The following is a 19,578-nucleotide window of genomic DNA, read 5'->3' as shown; positions in this document are numbered from 1 at the left end:
CAAGCATTGCCCATGGCGGGTTATATTATTGCAAAAGGCATGTTGAGGTGATTTGACAAGTTTAATTTCATCTGCATATTATTCAGGCTAGTTGCCAAGGCTATATGAAAACAACAAACTCCTTAGACCTGTTTAAAGTTGCAATGGAAAATAAATAAATGCAGTTTACACAAATTGTATAAGCAGATTATATAAATAGTAAACGTAATCTACATATTTAAACATAATTAACGAATAATTTCATAGACCTATAGCTTATAGAAATAATATTTTATGCTTTTATATCTTTTAGGGACCACAACATAGGGAGGCTAAGCGCAGGGAAGGCTGCTCCAATATATCTCAGTTCTCCCATTCAGATCTCACTGAGAAGGGGACTACAGCTGAGATGTATTTCGTTCCATTTTTTTTTTGGGGGGGGGGGGGGGGGGGTACCTCCCTGAAATGACTTTTTGCAGGTTGGGATGTCTGGTAATGATGAATTGCCAAGGCCGATCCTATATTTGTATGTCCTGAAAGCCTTGTGATACAGTATCATTATGTACAAATTCTGCAAATAGTTTAAAGTTGGTCATTGTCAAGTGGTGGGTTGTGACCTAAAATGGGTTGTAGGTCTGGCTTACTGTACTTTAGATAAAATCTGGGTCTTCCTCAAAACTGTTCAAGAACCACTTTGGTAATATTAGACTGTCATTTGATTTGTTTTGTCTTTCATTCATGTAGCATCTCCTGAATCTTTTGGAGAATAGCAGTAAATTACAGTGAAAACAGGGCTACTGAGACGTTTTTTTTTTTTTTTTTTATGATGATGATGGTGATTGTTGCTTCTGCAATAAATTACTGTAACATGGCATCTGAAACAATCACAGAGCTGTTTGCATCTACAAATCATCTCTCACTTTCTGAAGTGGAATAAAGCAAAAGGAAAGAAAGATTTGAATGCCAGACAAGTTGCCTCTGTCCTCTGTGATCTAACCAATAGCAGCTGACAGACTTGATGTATTAATCGTTTACTCGATTTAAATGAAATGAATAAATATCTGAGGTTTTTTGCAGTTCTTTTAGTTTGGGAGTCTATTTGCTTGTGTGCTCTTATATGTTTGCAAGCAGTTTTCACAAAATACATACTTTAGCATACTAGAGAGAGAGAGAGAGAGAGATGATTGATCGTGCACTCAAAAGTATCCACAATTTTGTCCAATCAGATGCTTTCTAGAATTAGATAGTCCCCTTTAACTAAGACCACCTACCTTTGAGTAGAAATTTACAAGTTGTAAGTTCTCGACTGCAATGTACATTAAAGGCCTAAAGGCACTCGCTTCCTATTTTATTAGGAAATGTGTCCTCACAGGAAAGAAAACCATGCTTTTCAAGCGATTTCTGGGGTTTCTTTAAGCTTAAAAGGTTTTGTCACATCTATGCTATCTACATTTCACAAGCTTTGCACTACAAGCTAAAATCACAGTTTGTAGGACATAAAAAGAAGGAAATATGTGGGTACATTTTCAGCTATTTTAGTATACAGTGATTTGGTTGGAAATTTGGGCTACGAAGAGTCTTTAAATGAAAAGGAAATTGCTTCTGTGTAAAGAGAAACAAATTACAACTGTGATTATGCAAATGAACGTTGGCTTTTTATGAGTGCAGAAAAGATGCGTAGTGAGGCACAAAATATACTGTAGCCTGGAAGAGATATTACAAAAACAAATATACCTTAAATGTGTCATATCAGCAAAATAACTTTCACTTTAATTAAATAAGAGCCCTACTGTAGATCAGTATATGAATTAGACTGTGGAGTTAATCAGCACACATTGTGGGGACCTACGATGTGACACTTGAGGACTGGCCTGTTATTTTTGGCTTACAAGTGTATTCACAATACACAGTAAATAACAACATCTTGCACTGCTAACGTCAGCTTCATATCTGATACTGATTGACAGTTTAGGTCTAATACTTTCCCCATGTAAATGAAGTAAACTCAACCTCGCATTAAAAGGCAGTATGTTGTTAGATTGCTGTCTGAATGTAGCCTAGTCTGATAAACGATAGGATTTGCAATGTCTAAACTGAACATCAGAGTGACATCTCTCACCCGAAGGCATTGAGTGTGAATCTTCTGTTTACAGCATGTACCGCTTCATTCAGCCAGCAAATGCCTGCAGTTGAGCACAAATTGTGCAGTGTTGCCCATTGCTACTAAAACAGTGGGATTTCATTCATTCACACATAGAGCTGTTAAATGTAACACATCCGGACAAAATGTCTTAATGTGCAATACAAAAGTGTTTTTATACTTAATTTAAAAAAATTATACTATGCCATTCAAAAGTTTAGAGTAGAAATCATTCTATGCTGATTTGATGTTAAGAAATATTTATTGTTATTTATATTGATGTTGAAAACAGTTGTGCTGCTTAATACTTGAGATTTTGGGGGGGTTCTTTATTAATGAATATAAAGTTAAAGGTTTTCATGGCATTAAAAATGGATTTACAATAATCATTATATGTAAAATTTTCAGTAACTAGCCCAAAGCTCTCACACTGACTGGCCTTTGTGTCAGTGGGCCATCTTTATCATCGAGACCTAAATTTAAAGAAATGATGATGTTAACATGTTGAGCGGGAGAGGTCTAGATAAATGCATACATGAACCCAAAATATACCCTGCCTTCGTTTCTGTTCATTGATATTTAGACTGTAGTGCAGGTTTTGAATTGCCTTTTTAGCAAGGAGAACACGAATCTGATTTATTGCTTCTGAGTTGGCAACTTACCAAATAAATGATTAGAAATTATAGAGGGAAAATTAACTAATTTCCCGCAGTGACCAATCAATATAGAGGGCACATGTATTATCTGTCATAATTTAATCACACTCTAAAAATGTTTCTGTCATTTAATACGTACCTGTTGTGAGAAAACAGCTTCCAGGGAGAACTCATCCCACAGTGCTACACACAATTTATTTTATAACTTGGTGCTTATGCCATATTAAAACATCTCACTCTTCTCATCTCTAGCCATCAGCTGCGGGCACCCAGGGAGCCCCATCTATGGGCGTACCGTAGGCAATGGCTTCAACCTGAATGATGTGGTGAGCTTCTCCTGCAACATGGGATATGTGATGGAGGGCCCTTCTCGGGCCCAGTGTCAGGCCAACCGACAGTGGAGCCAGCCACCACCAACATGTAAAGGTGGGGAGAAAAGTTAAGTCTTTTATTCACACAGAGCTTTGCCTGATCCACCGGCTGACAAACTTAAAGCACCGCAGTGCACTCTGTGTTTAGGGAAGAGGGTAGTGGCAGTTGCATTGTTGCTAAATGGCTGACAATTGTGGGGTTTGGTGGCTGAATGATAATGACTGGTAGAGAAACACAGTGTTATGCAGCTGTTATACTAAAATGTTATGTCAATATATTTTTAGTTTGGTAAAGACTGCACGTTCTGTGATAATTCATTCTGCATGTGTGCTCTCACTTATTATGGTATGTACAGTAACTGTATGATACATGATACTAACACAGTTTGAGTGAAATTATATATTTTTAAAAATGATATTGTAAAAATAAATGTATTCATTTATTTATTTTATTTTAAATATAAAATTATTATATCAATGGATTATATCTTTATATCAGATATATGTTTCAATATTATATTGTTAAAACATTTTTATAAAATATTTGTACATTTTTGTTAAAAAAAAAAATACAGTCTAGATTAGTCCTTTGTCACATTTTTACAGATATTCAGACATTTTTATCATGTCTTAACAGTATTTTTGTCTGTGACATACTAAAATGGCAAATTCTCATTCTGCATGCACTGCATGCATAGAGCATCTGACCTATTGTTTCCACCGCAGTCACTTGATTAGTGCTTCTGCCAAATAACACATGTCTCTGTTTCTGTCCTCTTCGTTTCCTTTCTTTATTCAGTTGTCAATTGCTCTGATCCTGGGATTCCAGCCAACTCTATCAGGCAGAGTAAGATTGAGCATGGAAACTTCACCTTTGGCACGGTGGTGTTCTACGACTGCAACCCTGGCTATTACCTGTTTGGCTCTCCTGTCCTCACCTGCCAGCCCACGGGTCAGTGGGACAAACCACTGCCCGAGTGTATCGGTATGTAACTGGCATCTTTCAATGAAAATTTGGAAGTGACATTGTGGTTCTAATGAACTATTCTTTCCTGTAATTGAGGGGAATTAGTTGCACGACCCTCTTCCTGCTGCTTAAGATCAGTGGTTGTAATTGAGGGACAGGTGGAACACAGGTTTTTGTGGCAGATTAATTAGCAATGTCTTTTTTTTTTTTATCTGATCCCCGTTTTATTATGTGAAAGTTGAAACACGGCACATCTTCAGCCTGTGTACAGCTCGGTGAGACGTTCTGCAGCAGCTGTGAAGTCAACGGGGCCTGAGCTTACATTTAGCCCTGACAAGACTCCCTGCTGTCAGAGATGCCCTTTCGCCCAGTCGTCGCTTCTGCTTTGTGTGTCTGTATAATCTTCCCTGTAGTTTTACATGTTTGATCCTAACACCAGTTGCTGGGCTCTTTGAATACCAAAGTGACCCTACAATAAAATCTGGGGTACGTTCTACATAAAAATGCTGACGTTTGCTTGCAGTATATGAAAGGTGTTTATTTTATTATTTTTTCTCAAGTGGTTATGAGATTGCAACACTTTACTCAATGCTTTGTTAATATTTTTGTATGCCCACGCCTGTTTGTGAACAGTTTTTCTGCTGATATTCAAATACATATATACACAGTTGATAGTGAATGAGACTCTTTTTTTGTAACTTTTCTTGATGTGACTATTTTTATGATGTTTACATCTAAACTGTTAGATTCCAGTGGCGTTACATATGATTTGTAGTTTATTTTTTTTTTTTTTATGTTAGCTTGATGATGTTTCTGTCAACACCGAAAGGCCAAAACTTTTAATAAATAAATGATATGCATTATTTTTATACAGAGTATTACATTCATTGATATTAATTTTAAATAGAATCAGTAATATTCTCATTCTAGCAGAGTTGCTCAAGCAGTGAGGTCTAAGCTCCAGGATAGGAACAAACTTTCAGAAAGTGCTGATCATAGCGAAGGGAAGCAGAATTAGCACCGTAATCATTGAGATCAACTGGAGTGAATATATATTTAAAAAAGAGCAGCTTTGTTTTAGTCTTTTATGTTTTAGTTTAATCATATTCAGCTTGTGAATGTGTATTGAAGGAGTGATTGCTGATCCAGTAACCGTGTTCACACTTTTCTGCATGTGTATTGGATAGTGGTGGACTGCGGACATCCTGGATCTCCTCCCAATGGAGTGCTGAGCGGGGACAAATTCACCTTTGGCGCCACGGTGCGCTACAGCTGCACGGGTGGCCGGCAACTGAAGGGCGAGTCCTCACGAACCTGCCAGCTCAAGGGCCATTGGAGCGCACCCATGCCCTTTTGCTCAGGTAGGACGGACACACACACATCCATCAACGCTTTCTAAGCCATTACATGCTGCCTTAGAAGAGATTTTACGTATTGTCATTTCTCTGTTGTCGACATCACACAGATGTAAAAGCCATCAGGTTCTGTGTTTGTTGAACCGATATGAGGGCCCTCTTAATCCTTACTAGGCCCTTCAGTTATTTGCAGTCAACTAATTTGACTGGGAAGGCAATATTCCAAGATTTCTGATATTTCATAATCATTTTTGGATCAGTCGTTGCCTGTGTTCACAAAGCTTCCTGCTTTGACTTCTCTTGTAAATATTTTCTCTGCCAAAGCAAAAAAAAAATCAGCAAAATAGTTGTCAGTTTTGTGTTTGGAATGTGATCTACTTGATATTTTACTACAGTTATTTCTAGTCCTCTTTTAGTCCTCAGCCAATTTACTTGCTGGGCAGTTTTCCAAGAGTCTAACTCTGGGTGTTGTCACTGTTTGTATCACTCTGCTTTTGTCTGTTTTCCAGACAGAATGTCAGTCTATGTATTAGTGATGGGGATCTTTCAGTGACTCTATCTGTACATGAAACAGTACTGTGCAAAAGTCCATTAGTATTTTCACCAACAACAACAAAAGAATATTGTTTGAAGACAGCTATTTCTATCTATTGCTGTGGTGTGTCAGCAGGAAATATCAGTTTACATTTCCAAACATTCCCTTTGCCATTAATTGTAATTATCCAGTGAGATTTTTGTATGCACAAGGAGTCTGACAACAGCCACACTGTAAAAAATAAGTGTAATTTTAACTGTAAAATTTTGTAAAAACGCTACGGAAAAAAACTGATAATAGGTTAACAGTAAGTTCCCGTACTATATACAGGGAAAAACTGTAAAAGATCTAACAAAGCATTTAATGTAAATTTACAGTAAAATTCTGTTAATTATACAGCTTTTAGAAGTAAAAAAAGAACAAATCAATGTATAATTTACAGTCTAAAACTGTAAACTGATATTCCCAGAATTCCCTGCGTGACACTCCACGTTTGAAAGTATTTTGTTTAAATAATCATGTTTTTAAATAGTTCTTGTTATCAGTTATGTACATTTGAGCTTTATGTTACATCTTCTGTTGCTTAATGAAAGTTTTTTGCATTATTTAAGTATCACGTGTGTTACCATGATGGTGTTTTGTGTTTCCATAAATGTGCACCTTCTATATGTTAATATATACTTCTGCTTGTGGTGAAGCTACTTGTGATGAGCTTTGATACTTCATGTGGCTTTCTCTTATACAGTACCATCTTTATTATTATGGTGGTTGTCAGTATTTTCAAGGTACAAAACAGATTTAATTTTGTGTGTTGTTGAATTTACTGGTTTATATTCACATTTTCTTGTTTTTAAATTACAGCTTTATATTGTAAAATTAACAGTTTTTGACGTAAATGTGTTTACAGTTTTCTGTATTTTTACAAAATTATTCTGGCAACCACAGCTGCCAAAAAGTTTTTGTAAAAACAACAAGAAATTTTTTACAGTGCAGAGATCTGATCTCAGCATCATCCAGTCCATCTGGAATGACATAAAGAATCAGAAAAAAAACTGAGACGGTCTAAGTCCAGAAATTTGGCAATGTCTCCAATACACTTAAAGATACCTTCTTGTTTAAAAACTGATTCATAAAGTAAATAAAACACCACTGCTGTGTGACTGTTTTTGCTGAAATCTGGCCACATTCTGTCAAAATTACTGTTCCACCATGGAAGAGGGGTCACAGACTAAGTCTCTGACATTTCTTTCTGTTTGCAACTAATTTATTCTTGAGCATAAACCCCTTGAGATGCACCATCTCTTTTTCAATAGGGTCAGATTCCAATTCCCCCTCACGTGGAGCTTGCTAAACAGGAATACTGCACAAACACTCTTGTAATAGTTTGAATCTGCATGCGATTTGTTAGTATCTATCCTCTCTGAATGCATGGGTGTATTTATTCCTTCAGGGCTTGCTATTGAGAGTATATGTTTATGCACAGCTTGAGTTAGAAATAGATTTACTTTCCATAAACCCAGTTTGTTCTGCCACTGCTTTTTATTTAATTAGTCATTTTATTATTCATTTAAGTGCAGGAGAACCTCAGAAAATAGCTCGGTTTCACAATCACAGTTAACAATTGGTGGGATGTAAGTTTGGATGACTTCCAAGCAGCAAAATGTCTTAAAATAAAGTTTGTCAGTTCTTCCGTGTGAGAAGAAACTCATTGGACACCCGGTGAGAATCCGCCCCAGTGGCAGAACCATTAACTCAGCAGAGGTTTGAGTCACCGGGTCTGTTAACACTCACCCATTAAGAGACATGACCGAAACTCCCTATGATTTTCCAGTGACTGTGTAAATGATGTTTATGGCTGAAAAATCGGCTGGTGGGGAATCGCCTTAAGCCTGTGTCCAACATCTGTGAGGTCTATAATTAATCTGTGGGATTGCTGTCATGTTTTTTGTTTTTTTTTAATACATTTTCTGTGCTTTTTTTTGCAATTACATTAAGATGGCTTCGGGCATGGACAAATACACAGACACAACTGCAGGAGTCCATGTCTGTTTATGTTGTGTAGTCCTTACAACAGGAACGGGGGATTCTTAGAATCAAGACGAGCTGCAGAGACCAGACCGGACATGCATTTTTCATAACAAGCACAACACAATGCCCCACCGTCTCACTTCCATTGTTCATTCTGTAAATGGAATGGAAAGGCATGTTCTAACTGGGAAACATCCAGAGGGGAACCTCAAAGGGCTCCACATGAGGGTTCGTACACTCACACGTACAGAATTAATTTTGTTGAGCACCAAATATGGCTTAAGATAAATTTTACATAAGCCATACGCTATCCACGCACAAAACGCTCTGCAAGGCCACTTCAAATATCTCTGAACTCGGTGTGCTAGCGGCAGCTGAGCCTTTGTCACATAAAATTATTGTGAATCGAGGACCCCTGTGTCCAGTGCCTCACCTAACTCTTATTCTGCCACACTGTCACATTGTGCTTGGGGACTTTAAAGGGAATTAAATATAAACAAACAACAAAGGCATAGAGTGAGAGAACGGCTCAGTCACTGGCGTTTTGAATGCTTTTATACCACACACTCTGGTTCAGTGAGCTCAACAAGTCCCTCCCGCTGCCTAGAATGGTCTGCATATGATTGTGCCCTTCAAATAAAAGGTTTTGTGTACCGAACCACTGACTTGGCAGTGGAGAACTTGTTTCTACCTTTTAAAAGAAATATGAAAAATGTATTGTATGCTCTTGGTATTGAGAAGGAACTCTTGAATTGTTACAAATTGTGCTGAAGGTTGTGCTGCTTTTTGTATAAGCCTGCAAACTGATCTTTGATTGGTTTGGTTGATTGTATTGTCCTTGTGTTTTAAATCCAGTCTTCAGAATTATTGTTAATGTATAAACATAAATGTGGGATTTTTTTATTTATTTTTTCAAGCTAGAAATTAGTCCGTTGTATTTGAGATTGCCTAAGAAGGGGGGCATAATGACCACAAATGGGCTTATGGTAAAATGACTTAATCCTGAAAAAGGGAATTATCACGTGTCCACAAAAATATTATAAATATTCATTTGAACATTTATAATAAAAACAAATGTTTCTTCCGCAAATCAGCATATTTGAATGATTTCTGAAGTGACACTGAAGAATGTAATGGCTCCTTACAATTCAGCTCTGCCATCACAACAATAAATTACAAATATAATATTACATAAAATTATATTAGGTTATCAAAAAAAAAACGTTTCACAATATTACTGTTTTTACTGTATCTTTGATTTAATGAAGGCAGCCTTGCTGAGAAAGCATTAAAAATCTTACCACCCCTAAATGCAGGGTAGATTAAACATCACATTGCAATATTGATATAATGATTTTGTTATATCAGAGAGTATTTTTGTTTTAAATGAGGACAGAAGGTACATTGACAAAAGTCAAACTCTGCTCAACATTATCGCATAGCCTACTTTATACTATTGCTTAATACTGTTAAATAGCTGAAATAATAGCATTTAATAATAAAAATATTCCTACATTATGTTGTTGTTGTATTACGTTTGTTGAATTTTATTTTTGATTTGTACTAAAGATTACCTATTGACTTGTTCTTGTTTCATTTTAGCATACAACATGAAACACTAAGATAACCATGATGTAATTTGATAGAGTACTAAGTGAATTAAAGAATTGAAAAAAATGTGTTCACAGTAAAATGCATTAAAATTAAACCCGCATTAAGCGTCTGTGAATGCAGACATTGTCTCTTTCCAATTCCTCCGTATATGCTCCAATCCTCTTCAGAGATCCATGACCCAGAAAGGAGGAGGCAGAGAGAGAACAACAGCTAGACAGAAAGAGAAATCTCTCTTCCCCGTGGTCCTAGGAGGCTTTATTCTCCTTCCTGGTACTGTTCTTCTGCCTCCAGGGTTTTCTAGGTTTCATGGCACAAATGCATAGCAGCGCAACTTCATCCTTTTTTGTGTGTGCGATGCTGAAGGCGTTTGTACATGAACATGCGCTCACGCAGGGGAATGCAGGCTGCTTGAAAGAACTGAGTTGATATTTTGTGTGTGCATCTGTTGCACGGTTGGCTCTTGAGATTGGGGAAGCGATGTCCCATGATGTTTTACAGCCTTTTGTTTTAATAAGAGTCCAAACCGAAGCTATTACAAGCCTTTGACATTGTTTCCAGCCTCTTCTAATTGCCTGCGATCAGAGAGAGATCTCTGAGGTAAAGCCTCCCAAAGTTATGACATGATCCAACCCTCTTAAAATCAACAAACAACCATTTACTCTTTGCCCCTGAAACAGCCTGATACCCAATTAGCACGTATACTGGGCTGCATCAGTGAGGGCTTTAGTGTCCACCTGGTGGGAACATCTTCTGTTCTCTTCCTGCTCACACCTGAACTTCCTGTGCTCCAATTAGAGTGGCTGTAAGTATGTGAAGGCTGCAGCTAATGAAGCAGCCTCTAGCAGTGAGCCTGTCTCAAGACTTAACTTCCTAGCTCTGCTTGAGCTTTCTGACACTGCTTGACTGCAGATAGAGCGAGCTGACTGCACACTGATTGAACCAGAGCAGCTGCTAGCTCAGACCGCAGGGATTTTGCTTTCCTTATAGGTGAAATGTGTCATAACTATCTCCCTAAAGTAATCCAAATAGAATTGCAAAAAAAAATACTAATAATAATAAATACAATAGCTTCTAATCAGTTCTTCTACTCCTACTCCTTTTGAATTTCTGAGTTTTACATTTTATATATATGAATTAAAAATATATTTATATAAATATTAAATTCAATGAATATTGCAATGAATACAATGAATAATAGCCTAATAATATTTATTTTAATAGGTTATGACTTTGAGATCACATGACCAACTGAACACAGTACTACTCTTTTATGCTGACAACACTTTAGCTCATATTTTAAACTTCTAATTGCTCACTGCAAATATAGAATTTGTATTCATTTCTAATGGAATTGGTAACCGAAAACTACTTATTTTTGCTGCATCAACACTACTATACAGTCAGTGTGAGAATGAGTTCAAGTCGATTACTGTCCCAGCTAGTGTAACAAGCACAGAGTGCACCTTTAAAACTGAGATTAGAGCAAATAAATTAAAACATTTTAAGAGTAAAAAAGTTTCCTGTTTCAGTTGTAACTTATTCCTGATTATTGTGGTAAAACTGAATTCAGATGTTTAGATGTTTTTGTCCATACAGTGAAGGTCAGTGGCAATAAAAAAAAAAAATGGACCACACTTACTTTCATTGTATGGACAAAAAACATCTTTTGTGTTCCACCAAAGAAGGTCTGTCATACAGGTTTGGAATTTCATTGTTGTGTGATCTTTCTCTTTAATTGCTAGGCTACAGCTCTGTCAATCCAGCTGTTTTGAATCTGACCCATATCTGCTATCCAAAAGCATTTTTGACCCAAAGTGAAAAATCAAACCTGACTGCTAAAAGCAACCAAAGATGCCACTGATCAATAATCCATGTTTAGTTTCCCACTTCTCTTCCGCTCATGTTTTGTGTGGATGCAGAAAGATGACTTTAATATTGCGTCAGCTTTTATCTGACGTAATCCTGTCAGCAGTGTTGCCTCAAAGTGTGAACTGCATGTTTGAGGTGACTTCTTTGATCAGAGGTGGCTGTACATCAATTTGTGACATGCAAATGGACATATACCCTCTCCTCTCATGTCTACGGTGGTCTCAGGGCTGGCACTGCAGATAAGTGGAAGAGTTCCAGCAGGACGGCTAATACAGCAGTCCCCTTCCGTCTGCCCTTGAAGTGTTATGCTTGGTCAGCACTCTCTCCCTGACAAAACACACTCTTGGGAGACCAAACACCCACACCTCCCGGCTCTCGCTCCTCTCGTCCTCTGCCACCAGCAAGAAAGACAAAGATGCAACATGACATAACACACACCTTGTTCCGCAGTGAAATACAAACACACATAGACCTCCCAGGAAATGTATTACTTTCTCTGCCCCGGAAAGACCAATACAAGGCGCCCTTCTGTATCACGGCCCAAGAAATGTACATGTCGCTGTCACAACGCATGTGGTGATACTCTAAGAAAGTTCACCTAAGCATGACCGGTGGGGTGCCTGTTCCTTCATCACCTTAGAAACAGACCCACTGTGTGCTTGTTCTCTGAGAGGAAATCCATCTTCCTCATGTGGCAATAGGTTGGCCAGGTAAGGGAAATTACCAAAAATGGAATAAATCCAACAACCCCCACTTTGAAAGTTTCTACTCTTAATGGACTACATGGTTAACTAGTACAAACTTCAAGACACATTAAACAAATACAACAATCTCACTTCCATACCACAACAGAACAACCTACTCCTAAAAGGAGTCCACATAAGCCCCTTTCACACTGCAAGTCGGACCGGAACATTGCCGGATCGCCTTCTGTGTGAAAGCAACAATGTCCCGGGATTGATTCCGGCATTGAACCCCGGGTCGGGGACCTAGTAACATTGCCGGGTTCAACCCGGGACAAGCACTGTGTAAACAAAAGTCAGATCTAAAGCCGTGTCGAAGTGATGGCACACGTTATCGCACCACTCTTTTACCGGCTGTTTTGAAGGAAGATCAACGTTCGCAATGAAAAAAATATGTGCAAACTGTAATGAAGCAGAGATCAGTTTGTTCCTCACTTTCCACGCTGGAAATATAATACACATATCCCGGGTAATCACTGGCAGTGTGAAAGTGCAAAATCTAGCGACCCGGGAACAATAGCCGGAAAACTTTACTGTGTATTTGCCGGAATGGCAGTGTGAAAGGGGCTATACACAGTCAACAACTACATGTACAAATCAAAGAACAACAAAGAAACAAAAAAAATGAGCTGTCATATGCACCAGCCGGAGAAACAAAATGGCCGACCAAGGCCAATATATCTTACTTGCCTCCCAGCTAACTCGCACACAAGTTAATGAATGGCTGCTCATGAAAAACCCATACAAACAAAGTTAACCAACATAAAACCAAGACAGACCAGAAAAAAAATTTAAACAGTCACCCAACAAACACTAAAAACAAAGCAGCAGTGTGGTCAAATCAATGATGTACATTTGTCTCCCACCAAGTTACTGGAAACCACTGGATGTGCAGTTACACCTGCATGTAGCAAAATGCATGGTCGCTCACCACGCAAGACCATGGCCACTAACATGCTGAAAAGGGCCAAAACACAAAGCCATATCCTTTGTTCATAATGACGTACATCCACAAAGGTCTAGTACCAAGGATGATGCATCCAGAGTAATCAAACCCTTCACTTTTTATAGTATAAATGCCAACACTGAGAGCTTCATAGGATTTAATCCATGTTAACCAATCACAAAGGAGCAGGAACACTGATAGGTTCACAGGCTGGCATGACATCAGTCAATCATACCTGAGCTATACCTTACCCGGCTACACTCACTTAACTTCAAGTTCACTTCAGCATGCATCTTGTCTGTCTGGCGTTCGAATCCCCACTGTAAGATGTATGGCACATTTATACGATTTACAAAGAGTCTTAAGGATAAAAACCTGCCAGTCATGCAAGGGTCAACAACTAGCCCTTCAGCAGAAGAGCCTGTTCAAGCAGCCCACTGACATATTAATAAGTAAGAGGAACAGCCTGCAGTCCTTTAATAACAGCTATTTTAATCTGTCCCCTGGGCCACCTGCCACTAGCACTAGCCCTGTCTACCGAACTTTCCAGACTCACTGATGTATTAAATCAGGGGGGGGGGGGGTTTCATACAACTGCCTGTTCTTAAATAAATCATCACTTGTTTATGGATCTGGCAGGTTTCGTTGACATAGGCTGGTTTTGGATGTTGGCTGGTAGTTTTTACCTTTAGGGTGCTGAGGAAGGGTTGCAGTTGCACCAAATGTTTGTAAGGTCTTTGGGCCATGAAGTTCTCATGTAGTGAATATAAGTTAATTTGTAGCAATATCTGTGCATAAAGTTGCTAAATTTTGTTAAGGCAAAAGTTAGCCCAGGTTGTAAGCTTTCTGTAAAGTATTGTGTAGTTACATATGATCTGTTGAACTTGATCATGATCCAATAAGCATTACAGTAAAAAGAGTAATGCTGTGAAATATTATAACAATTCAGATTAGCTGTTTTCTATTTTAATATGTTTGCATTTTGATTTATAACTGTGATGCAAAGCTGAAGCCATTTTTCAAAAGCCATTACTCCAGTTTTCTGTGTCACATGATCCTTCAGAAATCATTCTAATATGCTGATTTGTTGCTCAGGAAACATTATCATCAATGTTAAATACAGGTGTGATGCTTAATATCTTTGTGAAAACAATGTTCAAGGTTCAAAAGAACAGCATTTATTTGAAGTAGTCATATTTAGATGTCACTTTTAGTAGGCACCTTGCTGAATGATATTATTCATTTAAAAAAAAATAATAATAAAATGCAACCAAATCTATTAAATTTTAAATGTATAAATATGTACAGTGTAATATATATATATATATATATATATATATATATATATAAATTTGCCTCTTTTTCTAATTTTTCTAATTCTTTTTCTAACCCTTCTATTTATTGTCATGTATGTAGTTTTCAACTAAGTATAATTTGTGCAACACACAAATATTTAGTAGTACATACATTTTAACTTGAAAGCATATTGTTCTGATGCAAATTGGTACTAAGTTATAACTTGTGTGCAGCAGGTACAACCGGCCCCCGATCTATTTTAGCTCTCTTGTCCAGGATTTCAGCAATAAGTCATGGTTTTTAACACTAGGTGTCCTAACCAGGTTTCCAGCGGCAGGCGATTTGTCTGTGCATGCTGAACATGAAACTTCTATGTGATGTGACACAATCACAACCGCTCACTTTCTGTATTTTTTTGTTGCGTCTAGATTATTCATAAGCCCTGAGTGAGCATAAATGTGCATGTGCAGGTGTGTGATTGTGTGCGTTTGTGTGCTGATGATGAATGGAGCTCAGGTTCAGGAGAGGTACAAGGCTGCAGGGCCCTGAGCTCAGATATATGGAAGCAGCAGGAATCAATCAGGAATATCAATTTCCAGAGAGCTGTAGCAAAGCCTTGAGTGCATGGGGAAAAAAAGATGTCCTCTGCCCAGATTACATCCTGAGAGGGGCTGGAAAACAGGCATAGGACTAGTCATCCTTTTTTATTCATTTGACAATAGAATAGGAAATGGTTCATTTCTTTACACTTGAAGCAAATTCTTGCTTTCTTTTTTTTCATGTTTAGCTATTTCTACAGTCAGATGAATATTGTTGTGTGTTTAAGAAAGTATTTTTTATACAAGAGACTTTCACAAATATGCTCGTCAGCCTCGTCAGAATGTTTTAGAGTGAAACACACCAGGTATTGCACAAAATTCATCAACTCCGTTACTTAAACGTACTAATGTTTGTGCTGATGTTTTCCCACCAAAAGTGTGTTCTTTAAGGATGATGTCATTCATGAATTGTTAAAGGGGGGGGTGAAATGCTATTTCATGCATACTGAGTTTTTTACACTGTTAAAGAGTTGGATTCCCATGCTAAACATGGACAAAGTTTCAAAAATTAAGTTGTACGTTTGAAGGAGTATTTTTGTTCCAAAAATACTCCTTCCGGTTTGTCACAAGTTTCGGAAAGTTTTTTTCGAGTATGGGTCTGTGTGATGTTTGATGGAGTGGAATTTCCTTATAAGGGTCCTAAGTCACTTCTGCCGGAAGAGCGCGCGCTCCCGTATAGCAGAGCACTGAGAGAGCACAGGCATTCACTGATCAGAGCCAGAGCGTCGCGAAATGTCACAAAAGAAGTGTGTTTTTGGTTGCCAGGGCAAGACAACCCTGCACAGATTACCAAAAAAAAACAGCATTAAGGGACCAGTGGATGGAGTCTATTTTTACAGAGCATCAACGGAGTTGTGCAAGTGTTTTTGTTTGTTCCCTGCATTTCGAAGATGCTTGTTTTACAAACAAGGCCCAGTTTGACGCCGGATTTGCACATTGTTTATTTCTTAAGGATAATGCAGTCCTAACGAAAAAGGGTCAAGATCGTGTGTTGGAGTCGCAGGCGGTGAGTAAAAGTGCTTAAAATATCTCTGCCTCCTTGTTAGTGCTTCCGCCTCCCATCGGAGACCTGGGTTCCAGCCCCGCTCGGAGCGAGTCGTTGCTGCTGTTGCTCTCGTTCAGTTTCAGCCTTCACAGCTGTCACAGCTTCCAAACGCTCTCAACGCAAAAGCTTACTCGTGCTTGTGATTCTTTAGCTCCGCCCACACGTCACGCCTCCAGCCGGTCGTGTTTTTCCGGGAAAAATCGGTACAGACTATCTTTCTCTTATGAATATAATAAAACTAAAGTCTTTTTGGAGTTATGAAGGATGCAGTACTACTCTATAGGTACTCAAGATTAACAGGATATTGAGTGAACCCCCCCCCCCCCCCCTTTAAACAACATGCAAAAGACTAATGGGAAGAAAAGTAAAATTGAGGACAGTGGGGAAAAAAATAGTAACAAAGTAAAACTAGAGAAAGGTGAGACAAAAAATGCAAACAACTGAAAGATTTTATAATAATTTCATGTTATAAAGTAACATGCCAAAAATGGTAATATGTGCATAAAACAAAGCTTTAAAACTATTTAAAATTCACCCCATTTGTTCACTTTAAGGTGATATTGTCATAAAAGAATACTAACTAATCTAGTGTCCAAAAAGGATGAGTTTAATATTTTATCCAATATATTAAGCCATATACAATGGGGACATGAAAATTTACGATATAGTTTGAATGACCCTCACCTCTTTTCAATCTCTATTGTCTTTTTTATTCCTCACTCTGTCTTTCAAGGTGATTCATCAGGGACATGCGGTGACCCAGGCACTCCATCCCACGGCAGCAGAGAAGAGAGTGACTTTCGGATACGCAGTAAAGTGCACTTCAGCTGCTCGGTGGGATACGAGCTTTTTGGCTCTGCAGAAAGGATGTGCTTCCCCAATGGCACATGGTCCGGTTCTCAGCCCTCCTGCAAACGTAAGCGCCTGCAGCAGCTGGCATGATACAGCATCACTAAAACTGCCCATCTACCATATTCTCTTTTACTTGGCTAAATGAATGCAGAAGTAGGACTAGGAAATTTTAATTCCTAAACTACTTTGTCAGTAGTTTGTTTTAATAAGTCAATGGCTGATCTAATGCTTTGTGCACACAAAAATAGGATTTTGTCACCAAAGCTGATATTTATAACTATAGTCATTTTGCATGTGATGAAATCAGTTTTTTTTATTTGGCATGTTAGCATGCCCATGTACCCTGAAGGTAGATGCCATAACTACACCATTGTTCCAAACATTTTTTTGCCCATATTTTGATCATGCTTTTTACATTGAATCTTTTTGCATTGGATGGCCATTCAATAGTAGCCACTGTATTCAGATGTTGTGCAGTGCAGATATTTATGAATATTTATTTATGTCGTATAAATACTGTTCTTTTGAACTTTATGTTCCTGAAAAAACAATTACCACACTTTCCACATAAAAAGTTATTTTCTTTGGGGTTTTTTTCCTTCATAAATAGTTTTTTTATCTTGTTTTTCTTTTAAGAGACAGAACAAGAAATCACAGGGAAAAAAGCAGATCACATTTCTCAGGAGTTATGGTTGAAAAAAATGGTTTCTATAGTAAATATTTAAGCATAATAAAAAATACCAAAAGACTGAGAGCAACTTAGAGGTGGTTTAAAAGTAGGGAATGAAAAACTGACCATTTGTTCCTCTTCTCATTATTGTTGGTCTATCACTGAAGCTTTTTTATACCTTTTAACAAGCATTGCCTTATTTCTTTAGTAGAACTACTATGTGCTGAGCAGAAGACCTTCCTGTTCATTTTAATAATGATATTGCATCCAACCCCCTGGAAGATAGTGTGGTCTTTATTATAACATAAAATAGTTCCAAAGTCATTTATCAGTGACAAACAATGAAATCAACTACCCGCTAAATTATATATCACAGTCCACATTGTTACCTTTTGTTTTATTTTCCTGTATGCCATTACAATTGTACAGTTGTCCCACACCACATAATAAACTCACATTTTCACCGAGGCTGAAAGGTCTACAGGACAAATAAGATGACTGGCCAATTCCAAACACAAGCAGGCAATGTTCTCTACAGAAACATGATGCACCATCTTGTTTCCTTGCTCCAAGACCTGACTAATGGTGTTTCTCCCAGGGCTCTCACCTCCCACTGAACATATACTTGACATGACCCAAGCCATTGTGGGGGAATCATTTTTGAGAGACAGCAATTGGCACAGGGATACAGGAACAGTGACTAATTGAGGGGGATGGCGTCACGCTATAATCCGTCCCCCATGCTGCAAAATGTCAAGCCCTGTGGGAATCACAATGGTCAGCATGTCATCGCAAGACAAAGAGAGTGCTCGAGTTTCCCATCATGGAGGTGTACCGCAAGCGCTGTCTTTTTAACAGCTGCACAGAGAGATGATTCCATCCTGGAAGGAAGCCTGAGTTCTTCCATTGTAGTCAACCAAAGCACTTTGGCTTGGTGGATTAATAGGTTTTCAGCCAGTTAATTCACTCAGCCAGCATCTCTGTTGAAATAAAGAGCTCTCTTTTTGTCCTTTCTTGTCTTGGTGCCATTCTCCTGGTATGATCTACAGGCCTGTCATACCATATCTTCAAACTTCATCCACACTCATTTAAGCCTTGCAGACACTGAAACCTCATTCTGTTAGCCACTGTCCCATATCATAGTCATTACATGGTAAAAGATGTCTCTCTAATGATCTCTCTTCCTTTAGACCGTCACTGTCTTCCTATCAGATGTCCATAATGTTAAGATACATCAAATGCAGTTTGGGGGAAGCTACTCAAAAAAGGAATATACTGTTATATACAGATAATGGACTACCTCTTAAAATTTGTAATCCCATTCATATACTAAGTACTTCATTTCAGAGTACTTGCATTGCTAATTAAAATGCACATAGTCTCATGTAGCCAGACCTTTGACTGAACAGCATATGGTCGTGTCCAAACTGCCACTTATTCTTGCCAAGAACCACCTACTTAGACAGTTTTGTGAGCGATATGCATCGGATGGTCAGCGAACAGACTGTGTGTGTGCCATCTGATACTAAGGAACATGACAAAGATACAAGGCTGGACAAGACACTAAGGGTTATTATATGTGATCATTTTAAGTTGCATAAGCCGTTTATGCAGAACCATGATTTGTGAAAGTGACAGTGCACATGCATTATTTATTGAACTTAACGTTATGTTAATATTGTAATTAATGTACACTATTGTTCAAATGTTTGAGGTCTGTAGTAATACAGCAATATTGTGAAATATTATTACAATGTAAAATGCCTGAAATCAAAGCTGAGTTTCAAGCATTTGTTACTCCAGTTTTGATTACCACTCGATCCTTCAGAAATGATTCTAATATGCTCAAGTAACATTTCTTATTCTGTTGAAAACATTTGTAATAATGAAACATAATAATAATAATATCGTCA

General features: G+C 38.0%; 1 protein-coding gene across 1 annotated transcript in view; it reads left to right on the top strand.

Annotated features, from left to right (window-relative positions):
* The window catches only part of LOC127935613 (CUB and sushi domain-containing protein 3), a 183,516-nt gene that overhangs the window by 134,031 nt on the left and 29,907 nt on the right, over positions 1-19,578 (top strand). Inside the window, exons 49-52 of the mRNA XM_052533684.1 lie at positions 3,028-3,201; positions 3,946-4,131; positions 5,301-5,474; positions 16,877-17,059. Coding sequence (XP_052389644.1) covers positions 3,028-3,201; positions 3,946-4,131; positions 5,301-5,474; positions 16,877-17,059 — 717 coding nt within the window. The remainder of the gene's footprint in view (positions 1-3,027; positions 3,202-3,945; positions 4,132-5,300; positions 5,475-16,876; positions 17,060-19,578) is intronic.

This window comes from Carassius gibelio, chromosome A19, assembly GCF_023724105.1.
Source record: "Carassius gibelio isolate Cgi1373 ecotype wild population from Czech Republic chromosome A19, carGib1.2-hapl.c, whole genome shotgun sequence".
NCBI lineage: Eukaryota > Metazoa > Chordata > Actinopteri > Cypriniformes > Cyprinidae > Carassius > Carassius gibelio.
Note: the sequence above shows the minus strand (reverse complement) of the source record. Positions and strands in the feature narration are given on the sequence as shown.